This window comes from Mesocricetus auratus, unplaced genomic scaffold (assembly GCF_017639785.1).
Source record: "Mesocricetus auratus isolate SY011 unplaced genomic scaffold, BCM_Maur_2.0 Super-Scaffold_100026, whole genome shotgun sequence".
NCBI classification, from domain to species: domain Eukaryota; kingdom Metazoa; phylum Chordata; class Mammalia; order Rodentia; family Cricetidae; genus Mesocricetus; species Mesocricetus auratus.
The window spans coordinates 13,066,818-13,094,320 of record NW_024429207.1 but is presented as its reverse complement, the minus strand read 5'-3'; the positions used below and the strand labels follow the sequence as shown (position 1 = coordinate 13,094,320).

Sequence of the window (27,503 nt, the reverse complement as noted above, 5' to 3'; positions counted from 1 at the left end):
CATTGCTGACCCGAAGTAACATGAGATTCTGTCTTGGCAGTGAACCTTTGCTTTCTGTTATTCATAGGAAGGATAATGATGTGCTCTGTTGCCTCGAGGCCTTAGTTAAACTACAGTAATAAGTAACGTCTAAATATTGTTTGCAAAGGTTTGCACTTGGAAATTCCAGGATGATAATTGCATTGACACATTATTTTTGTTTCTTTTGGAAAGCATGGTAATTACAAATACAGCTTTTAAAATTTTCCCCTGTGAGCTCATCTTAGTTCTGTCAGCTTGACTTTAGAGGGTCTACCCAGTAACCTAAAGATGGTCACTAATTTTTATTGCTAATTATGTGTGTGCACTCATGCACAATCATACTCACGTGAATGTGTGTGCATTAGTAAGCATATGCACTTGCTGTGTACGTGTGGCCAGGAGAGGCCATCAACTGGATCAACTGGGTGTTCTGATAACATTGTGCTTCATTCCCCCTTGTCAAAACGTCTTCACTGAACCTGACACTAGTTGGGTGGCCATTGTAATTGTTATCACCCTCAACTCTGGAGTTGGAAGCCCATGCATCCACACCCAGCTTTTATGTGGGTGCAGAGGGCTTGAAAAAAGGTCCTTGTTATTGTAAAATAAATAAATAAATATTTTTATCTGCTGAGCCATCTCCTCAGCCCCAAAATCTCCTTTTTTTTGGGGGGGGTGGGGGAAGTAGGAAACATAAGATTTAGAACCTAAAGTGAAGCTCACAGATTTTTAATAGTGAAGAAATGAAACATTTTTTTCCTGGAGATAAGATCCCTTGTTTCTAATTTAAGTTTAAATTTAAAAATAAATAATAAAAATAAAAAAGATCCCCAAATATTTGTCACTAATGTGAAGAAGAATGTCACACTGTTCCAGTTTTCTAGGAAATGTTAGATGCAGTTTCTTAGAAGGAATGATGTACAAAGACAAGAAAGACAAGTTTAAATTTTCTGATAATTCTAGAAGTCTATGATTTTGTCTTCTACTCTGTGGCCTTGTTAGAACAGATAATACATGTGCCAGCCTTGAGACCCGTGCTTGGGTAGTTTTAAATGGGTGCTTTATAATATCTAATGTGAAAAAATTCCAGTTCATTACAAAATTTGCTACATGTAAAAAAAAAACGTTTGGGTCTGTGGAGCCGAATTGGTAGAACACTTGCCCACAATACATGAGGCTCTGGATTCAAATCCAAGTACCAGATGAAATCGGATGTGGTGGTACATGTCTGTAATTCCAGAACGCAGGGGTAGAAGCTGGTGTGTCAGAAGGTAGTTATCATCCTTAGCTGTACAAGGAGCCCGGGCTTCCTCAGATCATATTTCAAAGCTACAAAGAATTTTAAAACACAATGGCAATGTCTTACCATAAGTGCATGGTGTCTTTATTTTCTTGTTTTGTTAAAAAGAGAGTGCAATAAGATTTTTTCAATGTCTAGTTAGAATATTTCAATGTAAAGCACAAAATTCTAGTTGTATTACACTCAATTGATAATATTTTTAAATATTATTCATGTACTCTTTCATTATTTTGAAATTTGATGGTACTTTATTTTCAAAGTGAAGTTTGCTAACAACGATGAAAGAAGTTTAACTTTTAGAATTTTAGATTAGATTTCTGGTTATTTTGGTTGATATTCCAACTATAGCAATGTCGCGACTGCTGCGCGGCCTGTGTCCGAGAACGTGCGGAGGGTGTCGGGGATTGACAACACAGAGACTTGTTCAACGATGTAAAGAAAACTTTAAGCAGGTTCCAAAAAGGTTCAAGAAAACTTCCTAAGAAAGGCTCCCACCAGAGAAGCTTCTGCTCTCTCCTCTACCCTGGCTGGTTCTGCTCTGACTCCAGAAACTGATCTGGGCGTGGCAGAAGGGGCGGTTAGTCTTTGGACAAGGTCGAGGTCAGGGTGGTTTCTGTGGGCAGGCCTTTTCCAGGAACTTATTGCTCCCGGGCATTGTATTGTTTTTAGTAAACATGTTTTTAGTAAACATTGTCTTACAGTTGCCTACTCCCAGGCAGAAGGGGAAGTGGGTCTCTGCTCAAGGTCTGGTGTTCCCACAATTCACCCCTTTTTATTTTTAAATGAGGCACTCCTGGCTTAGGTCAAGTAGGGTCACCCTCCCTTTCCCGTCTTTGGGGGACCTTGAACCCCTGTCTTAGGCGGGAGGGGTCTTCCCCACAGGTTGCCCGTCATCAGAGCACCCCAACTTTAAATCATCTGTAACCAACCTTCATGGCTATCGGGATTGCCATGGGCTAGGCTAAGCAATACTTGGTTACGGATCTCTTGCCTCTGGAACAAGGCACGTTTGAGCTCGGCATAAAGCCAGAATGCCTACTGCCACTGCCACCATTTCCAGGACCCCCATTGACATAGCGCCTCTCCATCACCGTACCCATCACCAGATCTGGGCCATAACATTCTACCAGCCTTCGTCTGTTACAAGGGTAACCCACACGTGATTTACATTCTGTTACAAGGGTAACCCACATGTGATTTACATTTACAATTTGATAAAGTTTACAATTGTTCCAAGATCTGCTCAGGAAAGCATTTAGAAAGTGCACTTGCACAGATACATTAGGTACAATCATTGATGTTACACATGTAGCATTATGAAAAATATGAACAATGGGCTTGTTGCACTATCCACAGAGCACCAATTTGTTCCTGTGGTGATGCAGTTTGTTGATTTAACGTCAGCTGATTATGCGACTTGAGTCAAAGTCTCCTTTTTGTCGCATTAGGACAAGTTGCATCTCTCTAGAAAAATACACTGGCCTAGTCGTGATTCCAGAAACAGGAACCATCAAGTCTGATATTTCAAGTGACCATGTCCTGTTCAATTACTGAAAAGAGGCTTTTGCCCCTCATCACAGTCCATACGAATGTCCAAATGTTTTAAATGGGTCCTTTTTTTATCTATTGGCTTCACGATGAAAACTCATGGGTCCGGAAGGTTGATGCAGCAGGTCTGTTGAGAAACTGGAAATCTCGAACCGACTGTTTTCTTTCTTTCTTGGGCTCTAGATTCGATGACATCAAGGTTCAGGAACACTGATTTAGGAGATCTCACTCAAACTGGCTTAGGTAGGCTCCCATGGTCTCAGGTCCAGTTTTTCTCTGCTCCATGCCGAAGCTTTTATTCTTTTCCTACAAGAAAACATAAACATGCCCTCGACCCCAAATTAGGGTCTTCTCCACTGTCTAGTACATGGATGTCTCCATTTGACCTGAGCAATGGTTGCTCAAGTTCCATCATGCCAGAATCTGTCTGAAGCTCACTGGCATTCACATTATAAAATTTTTAAATGAGGAGTGTATTATTTGATGAGTCATGTGGGGACTGGGGATATTATTCCCCTTTTTTATTTTCTAAAAAATTTTTTTGAACTGTTGAAGCTGGACCATAATAGTAGAAGGATTTGTCTACCCTCCTTGGTTAACTATCTAGGTAAATTGGGATTACTACTTAGATTATTTGTAGATGCCCATTAAAAAGGACATCTCCATTAAATATTTCCCAAAAACTTCTGAAAATCACTCAAAGATTGTAAACTATAATGTGTCCAAATAACTTGTGAAAATTATTTGAAGTCTGTGAGCAGTCTTTCCCAATCTAACCTGTAGAGCTCTCACTAGCTGAGAAGGCCTCATTTGCATCTTAAATTTTTCTGTTAAAACATTAACAGACTGGCTGGATGTTCCTTTTGGCTATATTTAAAGCAATCTAGGTAGCGTCTTAGCTATTTTTGAAGGGATTTAAGTATCCTTTTAATCATATAAGCAGTTCACACTCACGCATTCACAATCACATTTCATACATACCGGTGTGGCCACACCATACATTCAGAACATACATGCATCTTTTAGTCATCCTTTTTCCCTAGGTCATGATTAGTCTGTTGCAATGAAGCTTCCTTAATTGAAATCTATGTAAAAGAACAACTCCAGCCAATCCTTGAACTAAAAGGGTTAAAAAGTCCTGTATGTTCTTTATCATTCCTCCATTTGAGCTACAGTCATGGGGTACAGCTGTACCTACTCCTTGTAACTCTGTAGATGCGAGGTGGAGAGGCCAGGCTTTTGGCCAAAAGTTTTTAGAGATGACTCACAAAATAGAACTTAAATGTAAACAAAATTTTCCATTCTATATACCTTTGTCTTTTTCTTTTTCTTTACTTAATCCCAGTACCTCTTTACTGTTACCAATTTTTTTTTTTGAGTCAGGGTTTCTCTGTATTGTTTGAGGCTGTCAGTCCAGCCTGGCCTCGAACTCACAGACATCTGCTTGCCTCTGCCTCCCAAGTGCTGGGATTAAAGGCGTGTGCCACCACCGCCCAGCTTGTTACCAATTTTTTTTTCTCTGTATTATTTGGAGGCTGTCTTGGGACTTGCTCTGTAAACCAGGCTGGCCTTGAACTCAAGAGATCTGCCTGCCTGTGTCTCCCGAGTACTGGGATTAAAGGCGTGTGCTGCCAACGCCCGGCTATTCACCCATTTTCAATCCAACTTTCAACCCAGGATGTTCCCTCATAAAGGCGTGTTGGGATTAAAGGCGTATGCCACTGGGATTAAAGGCGTATGCCACTGGCAATCTCTTGGATTCCCCTACTTCCTGACCCTGGTATCAGGCTTAGGAGGGGGAAACTCAGAATGTCTAGTTTCTGACTTTTTAATCTCATTGGTGGCAGCCGCTCCCAATGTATTATTGGTGTTATAAAATTTGATGAACAGGGAGCTGGAATAACTATCTCGCATCAACATGGGGGGGAATCCTCACCAACGCCCATATTTCCCTTACCTGAGTGTTCAGCAATGGTTGGATCATCTTTATCATGGTGAGCATTCCTAGTATCCGGAGTAGTATTGGGGTTGACATGCCTGATGCACCGTTCGGGGACCCAAATAGGCTTCTCACTTCCTGGAGGGAAAACACAAACAGCCCCTCGGACCCTAGCTAATAGGGGGGGTGGGTGGTTGCCATTTTCCTGTAATTAAGTCCTTCCATCTGACCCATCCCAAGGACTGGGAGGGTTTGTTCCAATGTCTCTCCATAGCAGACAAATTATTATGGTCTATGGTCAAAAAATTTAAAATGTAAAGTATGGTGGATAACTGAATATTGGGGGAGGTAACATACTCCCCCTTTTTTATTTTCTTAAAATACTGTTTGAGAGTGGCATGGGTGCGCTCCACAATAGCCTGTCCCGTGGGGTTGTGAGGAATACCAAAAGAATGGACAATGTGATGTTCCCTGCAAAAGGCAGCATATTTTTCAATGTAAAGCACAAAATTCTAGTTGTATTACACTCAATTGATAATATTTTTAAATATTATTCATGTACTCTTTCATTATTTTGAAATTTGATGGTACTTTATTTTCAAAGTGAAGTTTGCTAACAACGATGAAAGAAGTTTAACTTTTAGAATTTTAGATTAGATTTCTGGTTATTTTGGTTGATATTCCAACTATAGCAACTTGTCACCAGATTTAGTTTAGGAATACCTCAATTTCTAATTAAAGAGTAAAATATGGAGATCATGATCTGCTCAGCTGTAGTTAGTTGAAATTACCTTTTATAAATTATAGGGCAGTAATGGTAATTACTGTTTGGGTTCCTCTAGATACATAGATAGCTTTTTTGAAAAACAGCAAAAACCATGTGCATCTCAACATGCAGGGTGAGAAAACCAGATCAGAATCTCCTCTTAATCATAGGGCAGTGTTTATGGGGGCAGGGTGGCAGGGAAGGAAGTTCCAGATGCATTGTGACAAATCTGAGAATAACAAAGCCAGAAAAAAAAAAAGGCAAATACAAACATTAAATTTAAAGTCCATGATGGCTGTATTGAAGACTTTGAGAGAGGCACGCCTGTGTGGCTATAAATGTGATGTGGACTTCAGCCAGAGTGAGTCACAGCAGCTTGTGTCCCTGCAAACTGATGAAGACAATTCAGATGTTACCTCCCATGGATCTTTTAATACCTCAGTTTTGGATTATTTGTTGTTACTATAAATCCCTCTCACATCCATAGTTGTAGTATTTTTCTCCCTCGTCCTTTATATGACATGAGTGATTAGATTTCTAATTGGTGACATGAACTTGGGAGATCAGGGCCTAAAAATGAGATGGACTAAAGTCTCATGCAATAGCCAACTTTATTCAGAGCGCCAGGCAGTTTATACTCTGCAGGTTAAGAAGAGTCTCCTGAATAAAGTGTAAAATCGTAAGGACAAGCAACATGTGGCAAAAATCATGTTTTTCTTTGGAAATCTATAAACAAATAACAGTAGTCAGCTGTAATGAGGAGTAAATCGAAGTAAATTCACTCCTATCTGCTATACCTGGAAGGGGCAAGAAACCCGATCCTAGAACAATTCCATGTTTTGAAGAAACTGAGGTCACAAGATTCTTGTTTTCTTGGCATTTTCTCACAAGCACTCAAAATTCTCATACAACTCTATTCTTGGACTGTGTCTGGACACATAAGTACTTGATGTTCCAAAGCATAGAGTGACAGAGAGTGTAAACTGTTAGCCATGATCTCTTCCCTTCCTCTGTACTAGTTAGGATATGCATTGCTCTTCAGTTGCCAGCATCTCACACCCTTGTGTGGTCAAGTGACTAAACTCTCTTCAGATCAGCGTGAGCAGGGACAGATGGCGTCTCCTAGTCCTGACGTAAGTGCTTCCCACATGAACCTCCTTGCCGTCTTTCTCCCTCCTCTTGATGGACTGTGGCAGTCATCGATACCCCGGGTCTATGAATTGCTGTGTGAAGCACAGTGGCTTGAGCCCACATTCAACCCTAGTCCTAGAATATCCTTCTGGATCCATAGATAATAGAGAGATGAACTCTCTTTTGTCAGAGTGATTATTACATTTGAAAAATTGAGACTAATTGCCAAATAGAGAAGTGGTTAACTTAAAAGGGCCCTTGTCATTGGTGGAAGGAGATGATATTTTAATGAAGATAAATTAACTCCGTTATATTAACTATATTCTCCTAGTATGAAAGTTCACCTAACTGTCTACCTGTAGTGCCAGCTTCACCACAAACATCAGGCCAATAGGAATATGTAAGGAGTGAGCTCATTGCTCACAAGGTCATTTAAACTTTGTTGATAGAACTGATCCCTGTGACTTGGTCCCAGTTTTATGTCTAAAGAAAGTTCCTGAATTCCTACCCTGTACCCCAGTGACCTTTTGCTAATTTTCCAAGGACTAAATTTCTTCCTGACCCAGGCTGCTCTCCTGACTTGGTTTGCTCATTTCTGAAAAGTGGACGAATAAAGTTTGTCTGAAAATCAGAGGATGAAGCTTGCCACTAGCTAACCATAGAGCTCTAGACAGACAAGAAGTGAGATGGCTGGGCGGAGAAAGGATATAAGCAGAGAGAAATAGGAACTTGTTCTCTTTCCTGCTGGGAAGCCAATAAGGTAAAGGTGGCTTTGGCTTCCTCCTCCTCTCTGATCTCTCAGGATTTTCTGACTCTGAGCTTTTATTATTTATACCAGTTAAGAACTCCATTTACACGCACACACACTCATGCGTACACGCATTCTCTAATAAAATCTAAATATGCACATTTATATATTTTAATCTGTTAGAAAAAATGTCTAAGGAATTCTTTCCAACTTGAATACTTAAATCAGATTTGTGTTAGTATATTCCTCCATATGGGATTTTTAAAACTAGAATCTTCCCTCGATTGAAATAGTTAAATGAAACAGTTAACCTGCCATCACCATTATTACCTGTAAAGACTGATAACCTGTACCCCACAAGAAACTGCTCGAAGCCTTCTCTGAATAGTGTGGCTCAGTGAAGTAGCTGTCAGCACAGCTCCTCTACCTGCACCTAGAAGTAGTTGAGCACCTGTCAGTGGTGTGCCCACTGAGGCCCCAAGAGGAAGATGGGAGTTTGCCAATATACCTTTGACTGTAGAAAGCAGTGGCCCTGGGTGGCCTCTTAATTAACCAACCTTCTGCATCCTCGATCACTGACAGGCACTCTTCTACCAGGCGTGTCGCAGCACACCTGGAGCCTGTCCCCCATGTGACTCACAGAAACTGGTGGTCACCACCTCATGCCTGCATCTGGGCCAAGTGAGGCAGAGAGACCAGCCAACTGAAACTACTTAATGAACTGTAGCCCGTCTGGTAGTGAGGGCCCCCAAACTCTGCCGTCAAAATACTGAGATATGTGGCCCTGAAGTCAGTGTGGCCTTGTTGGAGGAAGTATGTCACTGTGGAGGCAGGCTTTGAGGTTTCATATATACTCAAGCCTGGCCCGGTTTTCCGGACCACTTCCTGTTGCCTGCATCTCAACATGTAGTAGCTCCTTCTCCAGTACCATGTCTGCCTACATACTGCCATGCTCTCTCTCCCTGCCATGAAGATAAAGGACTGAGCCTCTGAAACTATAAGCCACTAGCTCAATTTAAATGTTTTCCTCTTTAAGAGTTGTTGTGGTCTTGGTGTCTCTTCACAGTTTTGGAGGCTGTTGGTCCAGCCTGGCCTCGAACTCACAGAGATCCGCCTGCCTCTGCCTCCCGAGTGCTGGGATTAAAGGCGTGCGCCACCAACGCCCGGCTACTTGCAATTCTTTTTTTTTTTTTTTTTTTTTGGGTACTTGCAATTCTTTAGACTCATTATCCACAAAACCCAAAACATATCAAGAATTCTTAAATTTTTAGGATTATTAAATGTCAGTTTACAGGCATAGACTTTTAATATTTAAGCCAGTTCACATGGATAAAGCTATAACTGCCACCTTTTTAAAGAATTTATAATTATTTACTTGGAAACATCTAAGAAAAACTATTAAATTGATAAAAATATTGAATAAGGTATATTAATACAAAACAAATGCATGAAAGTCGAGAGCTTTAGTATATATCAGAAATAACCATTTCAATCTTATATTGATGGTACATTCCTATAGCTTTAGCCCTTTAGAGACCAAGGCAGAAGAATTCTGAGTTCAAGGCCAACTGTGGCTACATAGCCAGACTATCTGAAGAAATTGTTAAATTAAAAAAAAAACATAGTCAGAGATGACTGAATAGACTTCTATATTACCAGGTTGGAAAAATCGATATTGTGAGATTATCTTAACACCCAAAATTAAAAATATAGTGTATATCCTATTATCTGAGTAAACAGACTTCTAACGAAAACATCAGAGAAGATAAAGGTCACTTCATCCTGAGTAAGTGATAAGGATCATACAGGTTTAAATATATACTCAACAAATACAGGTATGATCAGTTTTATAAGAGACCTGAAAGACTACCAAAAAATTCTTAGAGCTAATAAACATGTTCAATAAGGTGTCAGGATACAACAGTAATACACAAGATGCAGTAGCCTGTCAACATTCCAATGAATCATGCAGAAAAAGAAATCAGGGAAATAATCCCATTCTGTGTTCATTGCTACTGTATTCACTATAGCTAGAAATGGAATCAACATAGATGTCCATCAATTGAACAATTAATAAAGAAAATGTGGTACATATACAATATAAAATATTACTCAGCAATAAAATATTAAAAAAAGGGACTTACAGGCAAACAAGTAGAGCTAAGAAAAAATTATATCAGTGATATCGCTCAAACCCACAAAACAATGGCGTATCTAGGTCCTAGTGATGACTTTTTGTGTTGTATTTTTAACTTGAAATGCATGTGGAAATTGGGTAATTGGAAACAAGATGTTGGGGCAGATGCATCAAAAGAGTGGAGATGGTAAAATATGGGCAAGATGAAAATGGAAAACACGAATACTGGGTGGAGTTGAGCTGGAGAGGTGGCTGTGCAGCTCACAACCCTCCATAACTCCAGTGTCAAGGGATCGGATCCCATCAGTTTCAAGGGATCTGATCTCTCCATGGGCACTCCATGCATGCATGCAAACAAACATAAACTATCTTTTAAAGAAATGAATGCCAAGATTGGAAAGATTAAAAATGAAAGGGAGTGAGGGATGGGGTGATGGGGTAGTATGCAGCTAAACCGAAGTAAATAATATGTGGGAAAACTATATGATCCTGCACCGCAAACAAAAAACTAAAATCAGAGGGGATACTAATGCACGAGTGGCATGAAATAACAGGAGTAATACCCTGGGCTGAAGGTGTAGATGGGACTGGGCAAGAGACAGCAGGAAGAGAAGGGGCTGAGACTGGATTAACCTATACTAAGGGTATATGAAGAAGCCTTACAGATACCTCCTAGTCTGTAAGCTAAGTTTTAAAACTTCTGACATGAGTGGGAGAGGACCGGTGGGTAATCGATAATAGCTGTTAATGAAGAACCACTCCTTTGGGGACATGGCTGCTTATATGTTGCCCATGCCTAGGTTGATGGCCCCATACTCATGCACATATGGAGAGCACCAGTTGAACTACAGGTTGTCAAAAACAAATTAGAGAAAATGAAGTTGAGAGGAAATAGATTGAGGGTCACAGAGGGGAGATGGAAGGGGGAGAAGGTGTTAGACATAGCGTGTCTACATATAGACATGGAGAGAGGGAGCCAGGATGAATATGACAGACAGATATTGTATACAAATCTAAGGCAGAAATGTTACAGCATGCCTGAAAGTGAAAGTAGAGATCCTGAAGTTCCTGAACACAAAATTACAGATTGATGGGAATAGAGAAACACCAGGGAAAATGAGCAAGATGACAAACTATTATAACGACAAACAGTGCCTATAAAGGGTCTGGGAGGGCTCCAACAAGAGAGCAATGGGACAGAGTTCTGACCATCTCCTGTCTCCTCCTCTGGGGTAGGGTAAGTCCCAGAGTAAGTACAGCCTTTCTTAAAGGGGACAGTCCCTGTTTCCCAGATCAGCCCCTATTCCTCTGACCCTCCTTCATTGACATTCTTAGCTTTGGGGTTGCTGGAAGCTGATGATCTGCTAAGAACACAATCACGGGGTATTATGTAATAGTCACCAGGATGTGAGCTATGAGACTGAGTTTCAGGGACCCCTGGGTCCTCTGCAAGAGCAGTATGTGCTGAATCAGTGTATGCTCAGTATACTGAGCCTTCTCTCTAGATCACAGCCAGGCCTTTGTATAATCACCACTTCAATGCATTTTTTTTCTTCTGTTTGGTTTCATTTGACTGGCGCTCTGCCTCCATGTTTATCTCCTTTTCTCTCCAACTAGTGTTGTGTTATTCCATATAGATTCCTTCAAAACAGATACCGTATGCTCAATTTCTCATATACCCATAAAAAAGTAGAAGGCGGCTAAGACTATAACTGAAGACCAAGTAACATGTCCACAGCCCTTGGTGTGACTGGGGAGTGGGGTATAAAAACATTTTTAGTATGGACGATTACTTTTTTCTTGGGGGGGGGTTTAGAGACAGGTTTTGTGTGTGTGTGTGTGTGTGTGTGTGTGTGTGTGTGTGTGTGTGTGTGTGTGTGTATCTTTGGAGGCGATCCTGGAACTTGCTCTGTAGACCAGGCTGGCCTTGACCTCACAGGGCCTCTGCCTCCCATGTGTTCCACCAACGCCTGTAGAGAATTCCTTTAAATTATTTTCTTATAGCTTCCCAGTGTATTAGATACCTAGATGATTTTAATAGTTTGTACATAGTCTGTGTTATAATTTCCTAGACAAAAACGAAGATAGATGATATTCTCATTCTAAATAAGATTTATTTCTAATATAAAGTAGTTTTAACAGGTAAATACTTAATTTGTAATCAGGTAAATACGTTTCTTGAAGTCAGCTTGCTAGTATCTAAAAGATTATTTGACCAGTCATTTCTACGAATTTATCCCAAAGTATTATTTGTAGATACTGTTAAATATTTTCAAGCATTATGTGTCTGTCTACTAAGAAAGGCCTTGAGAGAAGCAGGGGACTCTTCAAATGCCTATGTGCATGCCCTGCCAATCCTGTTCATGTTGGCTCTGTGCAAAATTCAGAATACTGTTGGTGCTACCAGTACTTTGTTCTAGATTATGATCTCAGCTCCAGCCCTCAGGCATCACTGCCCCAAGGCTTTTCTAGTGGTATCACAAGCTATAAGCAACAACCCTCAAGGCATTGGTTTCTCCCTAGAAAAGACAGACAAGTCCATAGAGTACATATAAGCACTTGGCAAAGACTGGTGTCCCCGTGCCAGTGGGTCTGTAATGTTCTCTCCAACTAAACCCTAAGGACTTCTGATGGATGACAGTTTAAAACTCAACCCCTTAGCAACATTGTAGTAGGATCCTTCAAACATTAATTCATGTAATTATTGTAAAAAATTTCCTTATGTAGAGATTGAAGGTTTATGAAGGGATTGAGGTTACAAAAAAGATAGTTTTCAGTCTTAGATTCACTTGAGTAATTCACTTCTAATAGTTTAAAAGCATCAGTCTTCTTAAAGGTGGTGGTGCTTCTCCCAGTTAATATTTTCCTGCTTTCTTAACCACAGGTTGCTACTGGCAGAGTTGTTAGTGAAGATTTGGACCTCTATGCTACATCTCGAGAGAAACGATTTCGCTTATTTGCATCTATAGAATGTGAAGGACAGTTATTCATGACTCCATATGATTTTATTTTGGCTGTTACAACAGATGAGCCCAAATGTAAGTAAAGATTCTAAATTACCTACATAATAATCTTAGTATGTTAATGGTTTCATGATAATTTTCAAACATTTCCAAAAACGGTGGTAAAGGTAATAGATACTAAGCAGTCTGGGCAGGTTACAAAGTTGACAATAAAAATGAACTTTGAAGAGAAAAATCTCTATTTTGTAAAAATATGAAACAATATACATATTTTAGAATACATAACAAAAGCGATTTAATAATTCAGAATTCATTCTGTTACGCAATGCTTGCAGACTGAAAATTGCAGAAAATTTGAGTCACTCTCTTAAATACCACTTACTTTAGATATTCTTAGAAGAAATTAATGTTATACCTATTATTTCCTATGTCCAAAATGAATAAAGTAACTTAGAGGCCTGGCATTGAAGTTATCCTTGCTCAAGAATTTTGCTTTTATGTCTTCTGTATTTGTCCTGCCTCCTGAAGGATAAAGATGAACTAATTCTTCCCCACTCTTCCATATGTTAAAGGAGTGGATTTCAAACATTTGGACAGTTGCTTCATAACTGACTTAGTAAAGGGTAACAAGATTCTTTATACACTTTTGTGTTCAACCTGTTTTAATATGTTCTTTTCAATGAAGTATAGAAAGAAAATTCCCCCTTACAGACAAAGGTGGTCAGGAAAGGGAGGACACTTTCTTCTGAGCTTGGCTATTCTCTTTTTACACTGTCACAACTTGCCAGTGGTTGTTCAGGCTCTCAAACTCTCAAAGATGGTACTGAAAGATTCTCTAGTATGAAGGGGGTTGGGCTAGATTAACTGGACAGCTGGGTTGTAAGAATGAGGTTGAGGAGGATAAACATCACTAAATTTTTGACTGATGTATTTGAGATACATCAAATATGTACAAGTTGGATTTTTCTAGTTTCAGCTCACTGAAAGATAACTAAAAATTAATGCACCAATAAATTGGCTAATATTTGCTTCAGTTTCTCATAAAATATATAATACTTTACACTAGAGCAACTATAGCATTTTACTTGAGAGAAAAACCAAATATTATTTCTTTTCAATAATTTGTCAAACTTGTGCAGACTAGCTTTTAATTCTTTCTTTCCCTTCAGTGCTGGACATTGGACCCAGGGCTTTGTATATGCTGAGTTTCATCACAACCTTCAATGATTGACTTTTGATGCTTTGACTACTCGGGAAGTGAAGATCAGGGAGAGGTCTAAACATTAGGATTTGCTTGTACATGATTAGTAGCTATGTATGTTAAAATTGTCCAGAGAAATATTATAATATTTTACATAACTGGAAGCTAGCCCTTGAGGAACTCTTTAAGTTCAAAAACTGAGTGTACAAATGCTAGGTCCAGGACTATTCAGAGAAACAAGGAAAAAACAAAACAAAACAAAAACCAGAATGGTTCAGTCATAGAGGCAAAGGAAATAGTTAGGGTGGTCAAGTGAGTGGAACACTGCTGGGAAGTCAAGTTCCATAAGGACAAGGAATATTCCAGACTTAATAAGATGAAGGTTGCTGATGACTTTTCACTGACATTTCAAGGAATTGACCAGGACAAAAACTAGATTGCAGAGTGGAATAACAGATAAAGAAATGAAGACAGTGACTGACAATTACCTGTTCAAGATGTTTGACTCTTGACAGGGAAAGGGAATGCAGCTGGATTCGAATTTGAGGTAGAGGTTTGATAGTGCAAGATTTTAACCTTCCAAAAATTTAAAAGTAGAAGTTGTGATTGAGTAGGGCTGTTTAAATAGTAATTATAAGGCTAATGTAAGATTTATAGCCCTTTGACTTAATTGACCCGACATAATATGGGTTTTTATTCTTTATTTTTGAGTACTCTATACTAATTTTATTAACATGAAAATAATAATAACCTCATGAAGAATTTTTTGAGAATAAGTTGTGTGTGGCTGGCAGCATAGAACAAGTTTTGGATCTATTGTCATCACCATCACTGTTACTATTTTAATTCATAATCAGATTTTTAACATCTTTATGATTACAATCAATAGGAAAATGCCTTTATTTCATAATTGTAGCTCAAATAAGTGCTAACTCTAAAATATACCACCTGTTGGTTTGTAACTTTTTTGGAAATTAGTTTTCCTTATTTTTCCCTTTAGACTAGAGTCTGAAAGATAAATTTCCCTTCTAGGATCAGAATATGTAGTTATTTTGCTTCAAGAATCATTTTAATTTATATTTTAAAATACACTGTTAAAATATATCAAATACAAAAATTTATCACAGATACGATGAACATCAGCCTATAACCTGAGAAATGAAATACTTCTAATATTAAATCTAGCATAGATTTAATGCCTCCCTCCACCTGTTATATTTATATACTCTGCAGTCAAATGCTCTACCACTGAGATATACCCACTATATACTCTGATTTCATATAAAATAAGGAATTTAGAAAGTCGAACACCCTTTAAAGACTTACCTTAATGGTTTTTTAACAGCTAATGATACTGAACATGGTACATTTCCTGCAGAATGAATATGTCTTTTGTGAATAATCTACTGTGGAAATCTCATAAAACCACAAACTCAAGAGTAAATCTAACTTCCTCGTTGGATAAATAGTTTCTGAGTATTGCATAAGAACATGTCCATGTATGTGTACTTTTTATAGATTTTTCTTTCACTTTTCCGAAACTGTTATTTCTTTGTTCTACTCACTAAAAAGAGCCATTGCAGAATTATGTGTACAGTAACATAGGTAAGGCTACATGCAAATTCTTGTGATTTCAGTGCTTGATCACCTATTAATATATACTACTAGGTAAAAGATTCGTTGTAAAATGGAGGAGAATTGATCTCCAAGAAAAATTAGTCTCCAAATTTTATAAAAGTATATCTTCACATTTGATCTTAAGATGAGTTAGTATGTTGCCTTAAAGTGTTTAATAGCAATGCATCTTCCATATATCTTTAAATTTATATATTTTTAATTGTACAGACTTGCTGTGTAAAAACAACTGTTGATAGCCAGTTTTCCTAATGCAAATATACTGTAGGACTTAATGACTACCAACCTGTATATAATTCTTAGCTATTTACAATAGAACAGCTGAACAAGAGAAACAATTTGGGCTGTGCATCTATCCCTGCATTTAACTGTTTAAACTGAGATCACTGACATGATCAAGAAAATGATATTTTATTCAGCTGCTACAGTTCTGCCTTCAAAATACTTCTAGAACAGCTGTATACACAAGTAAGAATGCCAGTTGGATAAGAAATTTCCCAGCTCACCTATTAGCTCTTCATCTCTTTGCCACTATCATTTTTATCCTGGACAGACCTCACTCACCTATGAATTATTTCCAGAAATACTCATTCACTTCATTCCAACATGAATATTTTATAAGTATCATTATTTGTCCTTAAAGTCCCATAAATACTTAACGTTAAGTAGCATAACTTACCTTATGGATTCAGAAGGGCCCAACCGTAATCTAGTTATGGGGGAAAATCCTGTGACATTTATTTTGCTTATTGTAAGTTATAGTATTTAAGATAAATAGATATGGTGAGAATATCATATTTTAGATTCAAATATTAAGGGTAAAAACTTGCTTTTGAAGATAAAAGCTTGATTTTGAGTTATAGTTATATATGGTTACTAAATATGAATTTACATTACATACAATATTATCTAATTATTTTATATTTATTTTAGTTGCTAAAACGTGGAAGTCACTTTCTAAACAGGTAAGTTAAAGCTCTTGGTATACAACATATGCATGTACACACACAATACACACATGTGTAAGCACACATGCACGTTATCTGATTATATATAATACATATATGGTTTTTACAAATGAAAATTCCATAATGGTGATATTATTATTCTTCTTCGTAATATCAGTAAATAAAATTGGCAGTTCCTTGTACTAGTGAAGATAGTGGTTAATTGTCATGTGTTAGTATAGTGTTCCTTGTTTAAACAGTTAGAATTATCTACTAAATTTTATATATAGAGAGAGACTCTTTACCCAACATGTCCATGCCTGAGGTTTAATTCTACAACAGTACATTCACATGTACCTAGGAAAGTCAAGCTTAATGTACTTTATGACTAGGTCATTTCACATTGCTGCTCATACCTAGAGAAACCATCAGTTACACACAGAAAATGTTCAGAAGTCTGTATGTAGACTGTTCATCATGGTTTAAAAAAAAACAAGCATATGAGTAATAGACCCAACAGATTTTCAAAACATATAACTCCATTCAAACAGAATTCAAAACTGGGGAAGTACGACTACAGTATTTAAGAATACATACACAGTAGGCAAAACTAAGGGAAAATTAACATAAAATTCAGGCAATTGGTATTGTCGTCAGGGAAGGCCTCAGAGTGGCTTCTAATACACTGATGATTGTCTGCTTTTAACATAGCTATTTTTAACTTCCTTAACTAGTAAAGGAGAATTCTCAAAAGCGTATAATGGCAAATGCATGCTTCCTTGTGAAACTTCAGAAACACTGTCTTTATGGTTAAGTGTAAGTTAGAGGGAGATGCCGTCCTAGTGAGAGGGCTAGCAAGGAGACATACTTCGTTAGCTGAGAATTCTAGACTGCTCTGATAAAGTACCACTGCCTAGTGGCTGAAACTGCATTTATCTTCTCACAGTTGTGCAAACTAGAAACTTAAGATCAGGGCATTAGCAGGGTGATTTATTCCAGGGCTTTTCTCATTTTCTATGGCCATCTTCTGGCTCTGTTTCACTTGGTTTTTCCTCTACTAATTTAGGGGGATCTCAAATGATAACTTTAGTGGTATTTTTGAAGGACCTGTCTCCAAAGTAGCCAGGTTCTTAAGTACTGTTTTATGGCCATAATATATAGTGTGTCAAGGAGAAAGAGAAGTAGAAAATAGGGATGGAGCGTGGAGAAGAGGAATTGTAAGGACTATAGTGATACAATTTTAAAAAATCATATCCATTAAAAGTTTTGTAAGTTATTACTATATATAAAAATAAATGAATCAAAGGTAATAACATGCTGATATTTAATTTTAAATTAATAATAGCAATTATGTAACTGCATTAAGATATATTTCACAATAGCAACAAAATCTATGAGGTACTTAAAAGTGTACTAACTTAGTTAATTTTCTATTTCTGTGACAAACCACAATGACCAAAGCAACTTAGGATAGCAATTATTTCATTGGGCTCATGGTTCTAGATGGCAGTTCAAAAGCATGGCAGCAGAAACAAGAGCTCTCATCTTGATCCAAAAGTAGGAAGCAGAGAGCTAGCTCAAAATGAAACAAGTCTTTGGAAACATCATATTTCACCCCCAGTGACATACTTTGTCTAGCAAGGCCACACCTTCTAATGTACCCCCAAACCATCATGAACTGGAAACCAAATATTCAAACATAGATGCTCCAGGGTCATTCTCATTCAAACCACCTCATTCCCCTCCCCAGACCACTTAATTTGAAATTGTGAAATCAACTTAGTTCTACTTCAAGAGTCCTCATAGTCTTCCAGTCTCAACAGCAATTTAAAGTCCAAAGTCTGTGACTCAAGGCAATCTCTTAATTGTAATGCCTCCAAAATCAAAAGCAAAAATACATACTTCCAACATACAGTGGCACAGAATTTACATTGCCATTCCCCGAGGGAGGCATTGCGGCACAGTGAGGCAATACTGGACCAAAGCAAGACTGAAGGCCAGAAGGGCAAACTCCAAATCCTGTAGTTTTGTGTCTGGTATCAAAGAGATGAAATGGTTCTGCCCTTCTTTGCTCTCTGCAACATAACTTTTCTCTTGGGATGATTCCACTCCCTGTTGGTGGCTCTCCTTGGAACATAATTATGTCTCCAGCACGTCTAACATCAATCCAGGCTTCACTTTTACAGCTTCACACAATGAACTTTCAGGGCCATCATGCAGTACTGCCCTGCCACACAGTGCCTGGCCTCAGCTGTTCTCCTTTGTCATGGAGAAGATTGTGTAACCCCTTTGCTAGTGTAGAACCATGTAGATGAAACTGTTGGATTTAGCTGCCCACTGGAATGGAGCCCCCTTGAATTACATGTACAACAGCTTTCCTTTGTTGATTTTTAGGAAGGGGGATTCCTTAGGCCTTTTCCTTTCACAAGTTGAAAGCTACTTGTGACCTACCCTTGAGGACACTGCTCTCTATTCTGTTTTAGATCAGGCTTTTCTTCAGTTTTATCCTTTCAGCACAAGTCTTGACTCCAACATTAAATTTCCTGATGTTATTTGTTTCTTATAACTGTACATTTCATATCTCTTATTCCCCACTTGTGCTTTTTCTTTTTAGACCTGCATAATATTGATTATAAATAACCATCTGATAGAGTCAGTGGTAGGCTGTCTTGAAATTTCCTCTGTCAAAGGATTTAGTCTATTGCCTTTTAATTTAGCCCCAGGAAAATTCTTAGGACAAGGGCACAAAGCAGCCATGTTCTTTCCCAAAATAGCACAAAAATGGCCTCTAGTACAGTTGTCCTAAAGTCCTAGCTTCCCTCTAAAGTCGCTTGAGCCTGGGCCTCCAAGGTCCACATAGCTCTCAGGACTGCCTTTCAGGCTCCTAGTAGGGTGGTCCATTAATCCCTGTAAGTTTTCAACCATTTCTCTAGTTCAAAACCCCAGTCTTTCACATTCATCCAAAACCCACATGGGTACGTATGTCACAGCAACAGCCCACTCCCTAATGCCTGTGTCTGTCTTAGTTACATTTCAATTGCTGTGACAGAACACCAGGACCAAGGCAACTTACAAAAGAAGTGTTTAATTGGGCTTACGGTGTGAGAGGGTTGGACACCATGATGGCAAAGCAAAGGCATGGCAGCAGGAGTAGTTGAGAGCTCACTTTGTGATCTGAAAGCTGATTCAAAATAGCATAGGTCTTTGGAAACCTCAAAGTTGATCCATAGTGACATCCTTCCTCCAGCAAGGCCACACCTCCTAATCCTCCCTAGACAGCCACCCAAGAGTATACTGGAGCCCAGGTATTCAAAGATGGGTCTATGGGACCCATTTGCATCAAACCACCACATGTATTAAAGAGTGAGTACAGCACTTTAAAATTGCCTTTCAAGGAAAGGAATAGTTATAGTATCATGTTCATGGGTACTAAACTAGTTATAAAATACTTATATTCAAATTTATCTATAAATCAGTGTTAATACTAGTCTTACTCTAATATAATTTTGACAAAATTGATTTTAATTTTCACTTTTTAAAACATTTGGGTTAGGACTCTAAAATACTTAGAATAATTTTTAAAAGGAAATAAAAAAGATGTGATGGAGATGAAAACACATGATTCCTATTAATAAGATTGGTAAAGATTAATAGTAGATTTATAATTAAAATATATGATTGCAAGGATATTTTAACTAGATGAATGTGAATAATAAATAATAGAAAAATCCAGAGGCATTTTAGGGAAGATCTGTAAATCATTAGAGAAAAGACTGATGCCCCAGTCATGTGTAAGAATAAGAGGCTTTCCCTGTGGGGTCAAATGAAGCTAATCTTTAGAACCCACCACCGTCTATAAAAGCTAATTGCAGGTAGATTATATTCTTTTTTCCCAAGCATCATGCCTAATAACTGTATTCTTCATTGAAATATATTTCATATACTTAGAAGGGTGAACACATCATAATATACTCCTGTAGTTATATATGTATACTGTAAAATCTCAAATTATGAAAATGCTTTCATAATTTATCATCCAAAAACTAAAAGAGGATCTTGCAATTATCTAGAACTTCTGTAAATGGATACTAAAAAGACAATCATCTCAATAAGAAATAAGTGTGCAACATAACTAGAATAGCTAGTAAATGTGTGTAAAATAGTTTAACTTGCTAATAACCACAGACATGCAGATTAAAGCAATAATATTCTATTCTATATCCACCAAATGTTTAGCTTCCAGAAATTTGACATTGTCAGTAATGAGCAAGGGCATGAAGAAGCCAATTGCTTTGGGGAGGGATTTGGTAATGGCTGATGAAATTTAAAATGTGTATCTGAAGTCCTATTTATAGGTATGTATGCTAGAGAGGTTTAAATGTTCACACTTGCTATCTTATTCATGTTTCCTAACACACTGATGGAAGAACAAAATATTTAGAAACAAAAATTGTCATTGGGATAATGGATCAAATAATTGTAAAGTGTCATACCGCAGATAACATGGTAATACAGAATAAAACAAGTAAGCGTTAGAGCTGTGTGCATCCGGCTGTAGACCTAACTGATACAGTTGAGCAAACAGCAAGTGGCAGGATGCTGATGTTGTCTAGGACCTGGGGAATCAAAGTAATCCTCCTGATTCTGAGAAGCTGTTCGTTTTATTCAGCCTCATTCTCTCATGGGTATCAGCAGATTTTTCTGAAGATTGCATAAGTGATGTTATCACAACTGACTTTCAAAAGTGCTATCATGAACAGCCACTGTAGAGTTATCAATTTCAAAATAAAGATTATTGGCAAGAAGCTATGTCCTTATTATGTAAAAAACAAAGATGAAAGTACAAAACAGTATATATAGAGTAAATATTTAATATTTACAATAATAAAATGCTGAGAGAGTTGTATTAAAATAATATTAAATAAAATTGAAGCCCGGTTTGTCTTTGAGTATAAGTTTTCTTTTCTACACCTAAACAAATTTTCTGTATGATTCATGTGTGTGTTTGTGTTTGTGTGTGTGTACACATACTGATTATATGATAAAAAAACTATACTCACTTAAGAAAATTACCTAAGTATTTTAAAAAGACCTTTAACTTTAGGAAAGTAAAATTAATTCAGCAAATGTATATTTGTTCCCTACTTGCAATACTCAGAACAGAGATCGGGAGACATGATGGGAGAAGGTTTATGCAACAGAAACTGTATAAATTTAAGTATGTATAGTATATTAAAAGTTTTTGTTCAATTTCTTAATTTAATGAAAATATTTTAGTTTCATCTAAACAGCAAATATCCCAGACTCCTTGTCGTTCACACTTGAAGTCTTACCTGTTTGCCATGATCCCCTATTGGGCACTGCTCATCAGCTAGGCATGTATTACCTGCAGTGTAGAAGAACCCATTAAGGAAACGAATGCTAGAATCCACATACAGGCTTCCAGGAGTCTGCAAATCCCCTAAAAATACTCCTGCTTTTGACATCCCAAGGATTTCCTTATTTTCCTGATACCTCAGCTTTGCAATTTAAAAGTATGATTTAGGAAAAATCACAGTCACTTTCTAGATTCCACTTACCAGGAAGTCTGTTTGAGGTATTCTCAAACTTGAATGTGCATAAGAATCACCTCGCAATCGGGGATAACACAAGTCTAGTGCAGAAGGTCTGGAGGAAATGCTACTCTGCATTTCCCTAAGTTTTTAGATGATGCTGGCTTTGTTGGAAAACACAGTGTGACAGATAAGGATCAGATCTAGTACTAGTGGCTTCTGCATTAAAAATGTCTTACTAAAAATGTGTTATTCAGAAAAGTCATTTTTAAATTTCAGATTATTTCATTTTCTTTACCAAATAGTTTCACTTGTTTTCTTTACAACAATATTATAGCTGTTACTTTGTTATTTTTATTCTTTTTTTAAAAATATGTATAATCTACTCAAATATTTTTATGTAAGCAATGGTTCAACTGTTTAAATTCTCCAACAATTTCTCAGCAGCAGTGAAAATTTACCCTTAGAAATGTGACTATAAATCCATATTCTGTTTACCCAGTATTAATATTCTTTGAGTCACCATTAAAATACCCCATTCATTCCTAGAGTATTCCTTTGCTCATTTGCTTCTTTTGATCAAAGCCAGATCAATCCGGGCATGTAGCAAAGAGGAATATAGAATCAGCTGGTCACCTGATTGTAATGAGGAGAACACATGGCTTTTATAAAACAATCCCTTGTTCCTCACTCCAGAACTCAAGCTTGCTGTTTTATCTTAATGTAGTCATCTTGGCTATATGCATCTAGTTAGGAAATTTATCTGAAATTTTGAATGACTCCAATTTTAATATAGGATCTTTAGATATTTGCATTATGGGCAAATATTGTAGTAGAATGAAGCACAGGTATAGAATGTCATATAAAATGACATTTCTGGTAATTTAAAAGAATTTCCTGGGGAGGATGCTTACATTTTTATTAAGATTCATGTTGTAAGAAATTGATTTGACTACTATTAGTATTCCAATCCTTCTTTTATAGGAATTAAGTCAGATGCTCTCAGAAACACCACCAGTTTGGAAGGGATCATCAAAGCTCTTTCGAAGTCTTAAAGAAAGAGGTAAGCTAACCTGAGTGCCTATGCATTTTAATATTGACATGGATTTAAAATTGCAATATGTGTGTCTGAATATATGTACATATGCACATATATGTGTGTATATATGTATTTGTATATATGCATATATACATACATATACATGTATACATATATATCACAAAATGCAAATGTTTCTGGGTAGGTAATGTCATTTTGGTTAGTGTGATTAAGGACTATGTTATCACTATATGCATACACAAATATATATATACTTCATGAACTCTTTAGCTTCATCATTTTTAACCATACTGAAAAGCATTTTACATTTGCTTATAGAAAATACTTTTCAAAAATATTAAATCAAATATTAGTTTTCTTCATTTCATTTTGCATCTAGGGAATAATAGTTACTTCTGCAGTTAGTGAATACACAAGGCTAGCCTGTGCTACATGATGCCCTGATTAAGAGGGGGGGAAAAGCAAAAGAAGTATCTTGGGTTTAATTGCAGTTTTCTTTTATACTATTTTTCCAATTGTTCAAATGAATATGAATGGAAGAGATACTCTTTTATTGTGGACATTTTTTAAAACTAGAATTTAATTTAAATTCTGGACTCAGGTATATTAAAATTCTCCTTGGAGATCTTGGCAAGATGATACAGTTTAGTAATCTCAGCTTCTCTAGAGCCTGAAGAAAGGAGGGTTTTGAGTTTGAAGCCAAACTAGACTACATAGCAAAGACATATCCAAAAGCAAAAATATTCTCAGATAATTTTATTCATGTTTTAGAGTGAGATAATTGCTTGAAAATTTTCAAAGCTCAAAAAGAATAGGTAAGTATAATGAATTTTAAATTTTTTTGCTTTAATATATCTCATGGGAAAAATAAATGGATCAAATATAATCTGAAAAATACATAGAAGAAAGAATTCTCTTTTTTACCTAAGAAAACACTAGACTGGAAAAGCTAACCCTTTGAATGTTATATGCTTATTTTCTTTTATGTTTTCTTTCTGCTTTTGTTTATTTTTCAGGGGGGAGTATTCATTTAGCACTGTTTAGTAAAGATGTTTGCAGTGATGGAATTGTTCATATTTCTTTTCTGTTTTATATAGAAACCATTGGTCAGTTGTGATTATTGAGCTCTCCAAATGTTGCTGCTATAAGGAGTCTAGTTATTTGGACTAGTCAAAATTTAAATAACTATGCCTGCCCATTAATTACCTACAAGATACTTTGTATCTGTCTTATATTCTTGATATTAGCAAGATCATTTAACTGTGGTCTTATAAGAGTTTAAAACCAGCTTGCTAGGTAGTTGAGAAACACTGACTACTTGATTTACGTGTGTGTGTGTGTGTGTGTGTGTGTGTGTGTGTGTGTGTGTGTACAAAGATTAAGTGGTGGTAAATTTTTAAAGCTAAATATTTAAATTACTGAACATTAATTTAAAAACTGATTTTATCTTCTTAGCTATAGCTCAGTAAAAAAAATAAGCAGCTTCTTATAAAAGTAGTATGTAACACATAGGAAAACAATAATAGATCAAGAAATAGTAATTTACCAATGTCATGTTTTTAAGGGAATTCTTAAAAATTTTTAATTGAATTTTCAAAACCTAGTTGTCATCTTTTCTCCCTCTCTACTACTCAAGACAAGGTCTCTTTAAAAAGCCCAAAGCTGTCCTTGAATTTACCATCCTGCCTAAACCTCCCAATTTCTGTGATTTAATTAACATCTTCTTTCTCCTTCACTTCTAGAGACTGTACCATCACTAGATACGCGCATTTGACTTTATGTTATTGTTTGTCACATTTAAGTTAGCCTCGAGTAAATCAAAGGGTTAATCTTCTAATTTTCTTCTGGTTTTCTATGTTTATAGTTAGGAAGCATTGTGAGTCTATAGTTCAGCTCTCATAGTATTTTTTTTTCTTGACTATTTTCTTTAAATTATATCATTTTGTTCTCTCTTTCTGGGTGCATATTAATCCAACTCAGTAGCCAGGTAGTCCTACAGAAAAATGCCTGCCATGACCCTCTGCAGTCAATTAGGTCTCCTGTTAGTTCACCCTATCATAGGGGAAGTCTTGGATTAGTCATCAGTAATTATATGGCATTTTCAAGTACTTAATATCAACTGTAATCTTTGTCATCTACTAAGTGAATTAGTATAGTAAGAGGACTCTTAGGTAATTGTGTCTTCAAGACCATTGACCATTTCAAACTCTCCCATAACTTTCATGGCAGTCATCCAGAACTGTCTGTCTCTAGGTCAATGTTCGAGTATAAACAAAAGAGAATGCTTTTCTAGCCCCTGGGTAGTTCCCTCAGGTCCCTGACAAACTGCCTGACAGTAACTCCTAGTCTCTTTGTTCTGTAACAAAGAGTTAGTGGAACCTCAAGGAACATGATAAGTGGAGATTTTAAGTCCATAATCTATTTAAGATGGTTTGTTTTTCATACCTTTTCCCAAACATCAATCTATGTAAATATTGTAGACTTACTCCTGAACTTAATTTTTTCAGTATTTTCTTGGTCAATTAAGCTATTAATTCTAGCTTTAAGAATAGAAAAGTGTAGCCTTGAAGTGAAAAATGTGTAAATAGAATCTGTATTTACTTTATACACATCCTTAGTAAAACTTGTAATTATGGGATACAGAGAACTCAAGTTTCAGAAAACATAAACTGAGGGCCATTGAATTAAAAAAAATTCATAGAATGAATTAAGGATGAAAACTGTCAGAAAAGTAGTAAATGATCATTTGACCCCCCAAAACTGGTAAGTATAAGGTTTTATTTTTGAATACACCTCAAATAACTAAACAAGTAAATATAAATGTTTTGTTCAAGTGTTACATAAAAAGTGACTAAGCTCTTTATAGCATTTCTGACCTTTTTTATGTTAGTTTCATACATTAACAACAAGTAACAAGTTAAAGTAGCCTGGTGGTGATGGCGCATGCCTTTAATCCCAGCACTCATGAGGCAGAGGCAAGCGGATCTCTAAGTTTGAGGCCAGCCTGGTCTACAGAGGGAGTTGCAGCATAGCCAGGGTTATACAGAGAAACCCTGTCTCAAAAAAAAAGTTAAACTGTAAATCAATTTTTAAATTTTGCTTTTGTTGCCAGTATATTATCATGAATGGACATTTTGTAGCGGCATGTGGAAAATTTTAAATAAAATGAATTTAGTTACATTTGCAATTATTTTGTAAAGTTGTCATCTCATTTAAAACAATCTTTAGCATATGTCTTAAACCAATTCATAGTTTTTCTTGTGTAAAATAACTTTTATGTTTGTGAAAAATGTTAGTATTTTACAAAGCATTAATTGATACTGTTTTCTTCTAGGTGTGATTTCTTACACTGAATATCTTTTTCTTTTATGTATTTTAACAAGTAAGTACATGTGTTAAATTTATTTCTAGATGATTTTTTCTTATAATCTTAAAAATATGTCTTTCTTAACATAATATTGGAAATTACCTCATGTGTATGTTGACTTGTACAATTCATGTCTAAATATCACAGGAAAATATCAAGTGTAACACAGTCAGAGTCAAAAACCTATATACTTTGTCTTGTGACAATAGTAAAATGTTCATATATAAATATATTATTCTCTGGAGATTAAGCCACATAAGACTCTAAAGATAAGAACCTACAGTGGTTTATTAAGTTCCTCTTATATGCATTTAAACCAGGTTCTCTGCAAATCTACTGTGAAAGAGTAGCAAGCCCGTGTCTCCTCACTGCTGCCGAGTCGTCCAAATACCCATCATCCGTCCACTGCCGTGGTTCACTCTCTCTGGCACAAACACAGTAGTGTTTATGAAGTATATGAAGCTTTACTAGAGCTTTTTGTTCAGTTGCTTTTCCTCCAGCAGAGGAATTGTGTGCTGTACTCGCTGTGCTTCAGCGCCTGGCCTGTCCATTTCTTAAACTCCCTCCACAAGGAGGAAATCCCTGCCCATTCAGCCATCAGCTTTTCTCAGAGAGCTTCCTAAGGGCAGTATCATTCAGGATTCCTTTTGACACAAAATTTTGAGTCTTTACTCTTGGCCCCGCTTTTGAAATAGCTCTCTTGCCCTTCTCTTTTAATCCCTTCATTGTGCGTTATTTCCTTCACAGAACTTAGATTATGTGAAACTATTGGCTTACATGTGGGTCGTGTGACAGCAGTGGAAGGTCTGTAATGGCTAAATGTTACCCTTTGGGGCCATCTGTATATATCAAGAACAATGTCTTATTCATAGTACCCTTTCAGAAAATAGTTGAGTGAATGAAGAAAAAGAAAGAGTATTGCTCTAAGAAATTTCAGATGAGGAAATCTATGGAAATGTATACAAACAAACAAATTTGTTTCAATATTTGATTTCTGTGCTTAGAGATTTTATACTGTGCTATTCTTACCTTAGTTGTGAGTGATATGGCCGCAAAAAAAGGGAGATGCGAACATGTGAATCCATTTATATAACAAAATTTATCTTTTATTTTCCCTTACATTGTTTATTCTCATAATATGATTAAGATTTTAGTGTTGAAAAAAATGAGTATTCTGCCATTGATAGT

General features: G+C 36.7%; 1 protein-coding gene across 4 annotated transcripts in view; it reads left to right on the top strand.

Annotated features, from left to right (window-relative positions):
- The window catches only part of Micu3 (mitochondrial calcium uptake family member 3), an 84,304-nt gene that overhangs the window by 23,826 nt on the left and 32,975 nt on the right, over nucleotides 1–27,503 (top strand). For all 4 annotated transcript variants that reach the window (XM_040731798.1, XM_040731801.1, XM_040731800.1 and 1 more), the window contains exons 2-5: nucleotides 12,475–12,628; nucleotides 16,323–16,354; nucleotides 22,873–22,951; nucleotides 26,283–26,330. In XM_040731798.1, coding sequence (XP_040587732.1) covers nucleotides 12,475–12,628; nucleotides 16,323–16,354; nucleotides 22,873–22,951; nucleotides 26,283–26,330 — 313 coding nt within the window. The remainder of the gene's footprint in view (nucleotides 1–12,474; nucleotides 12,629–16,322; nucleotides 16,355–22,872; nucleotides 22,952–26,282; nucleotides 26,331–27,503) is intronic.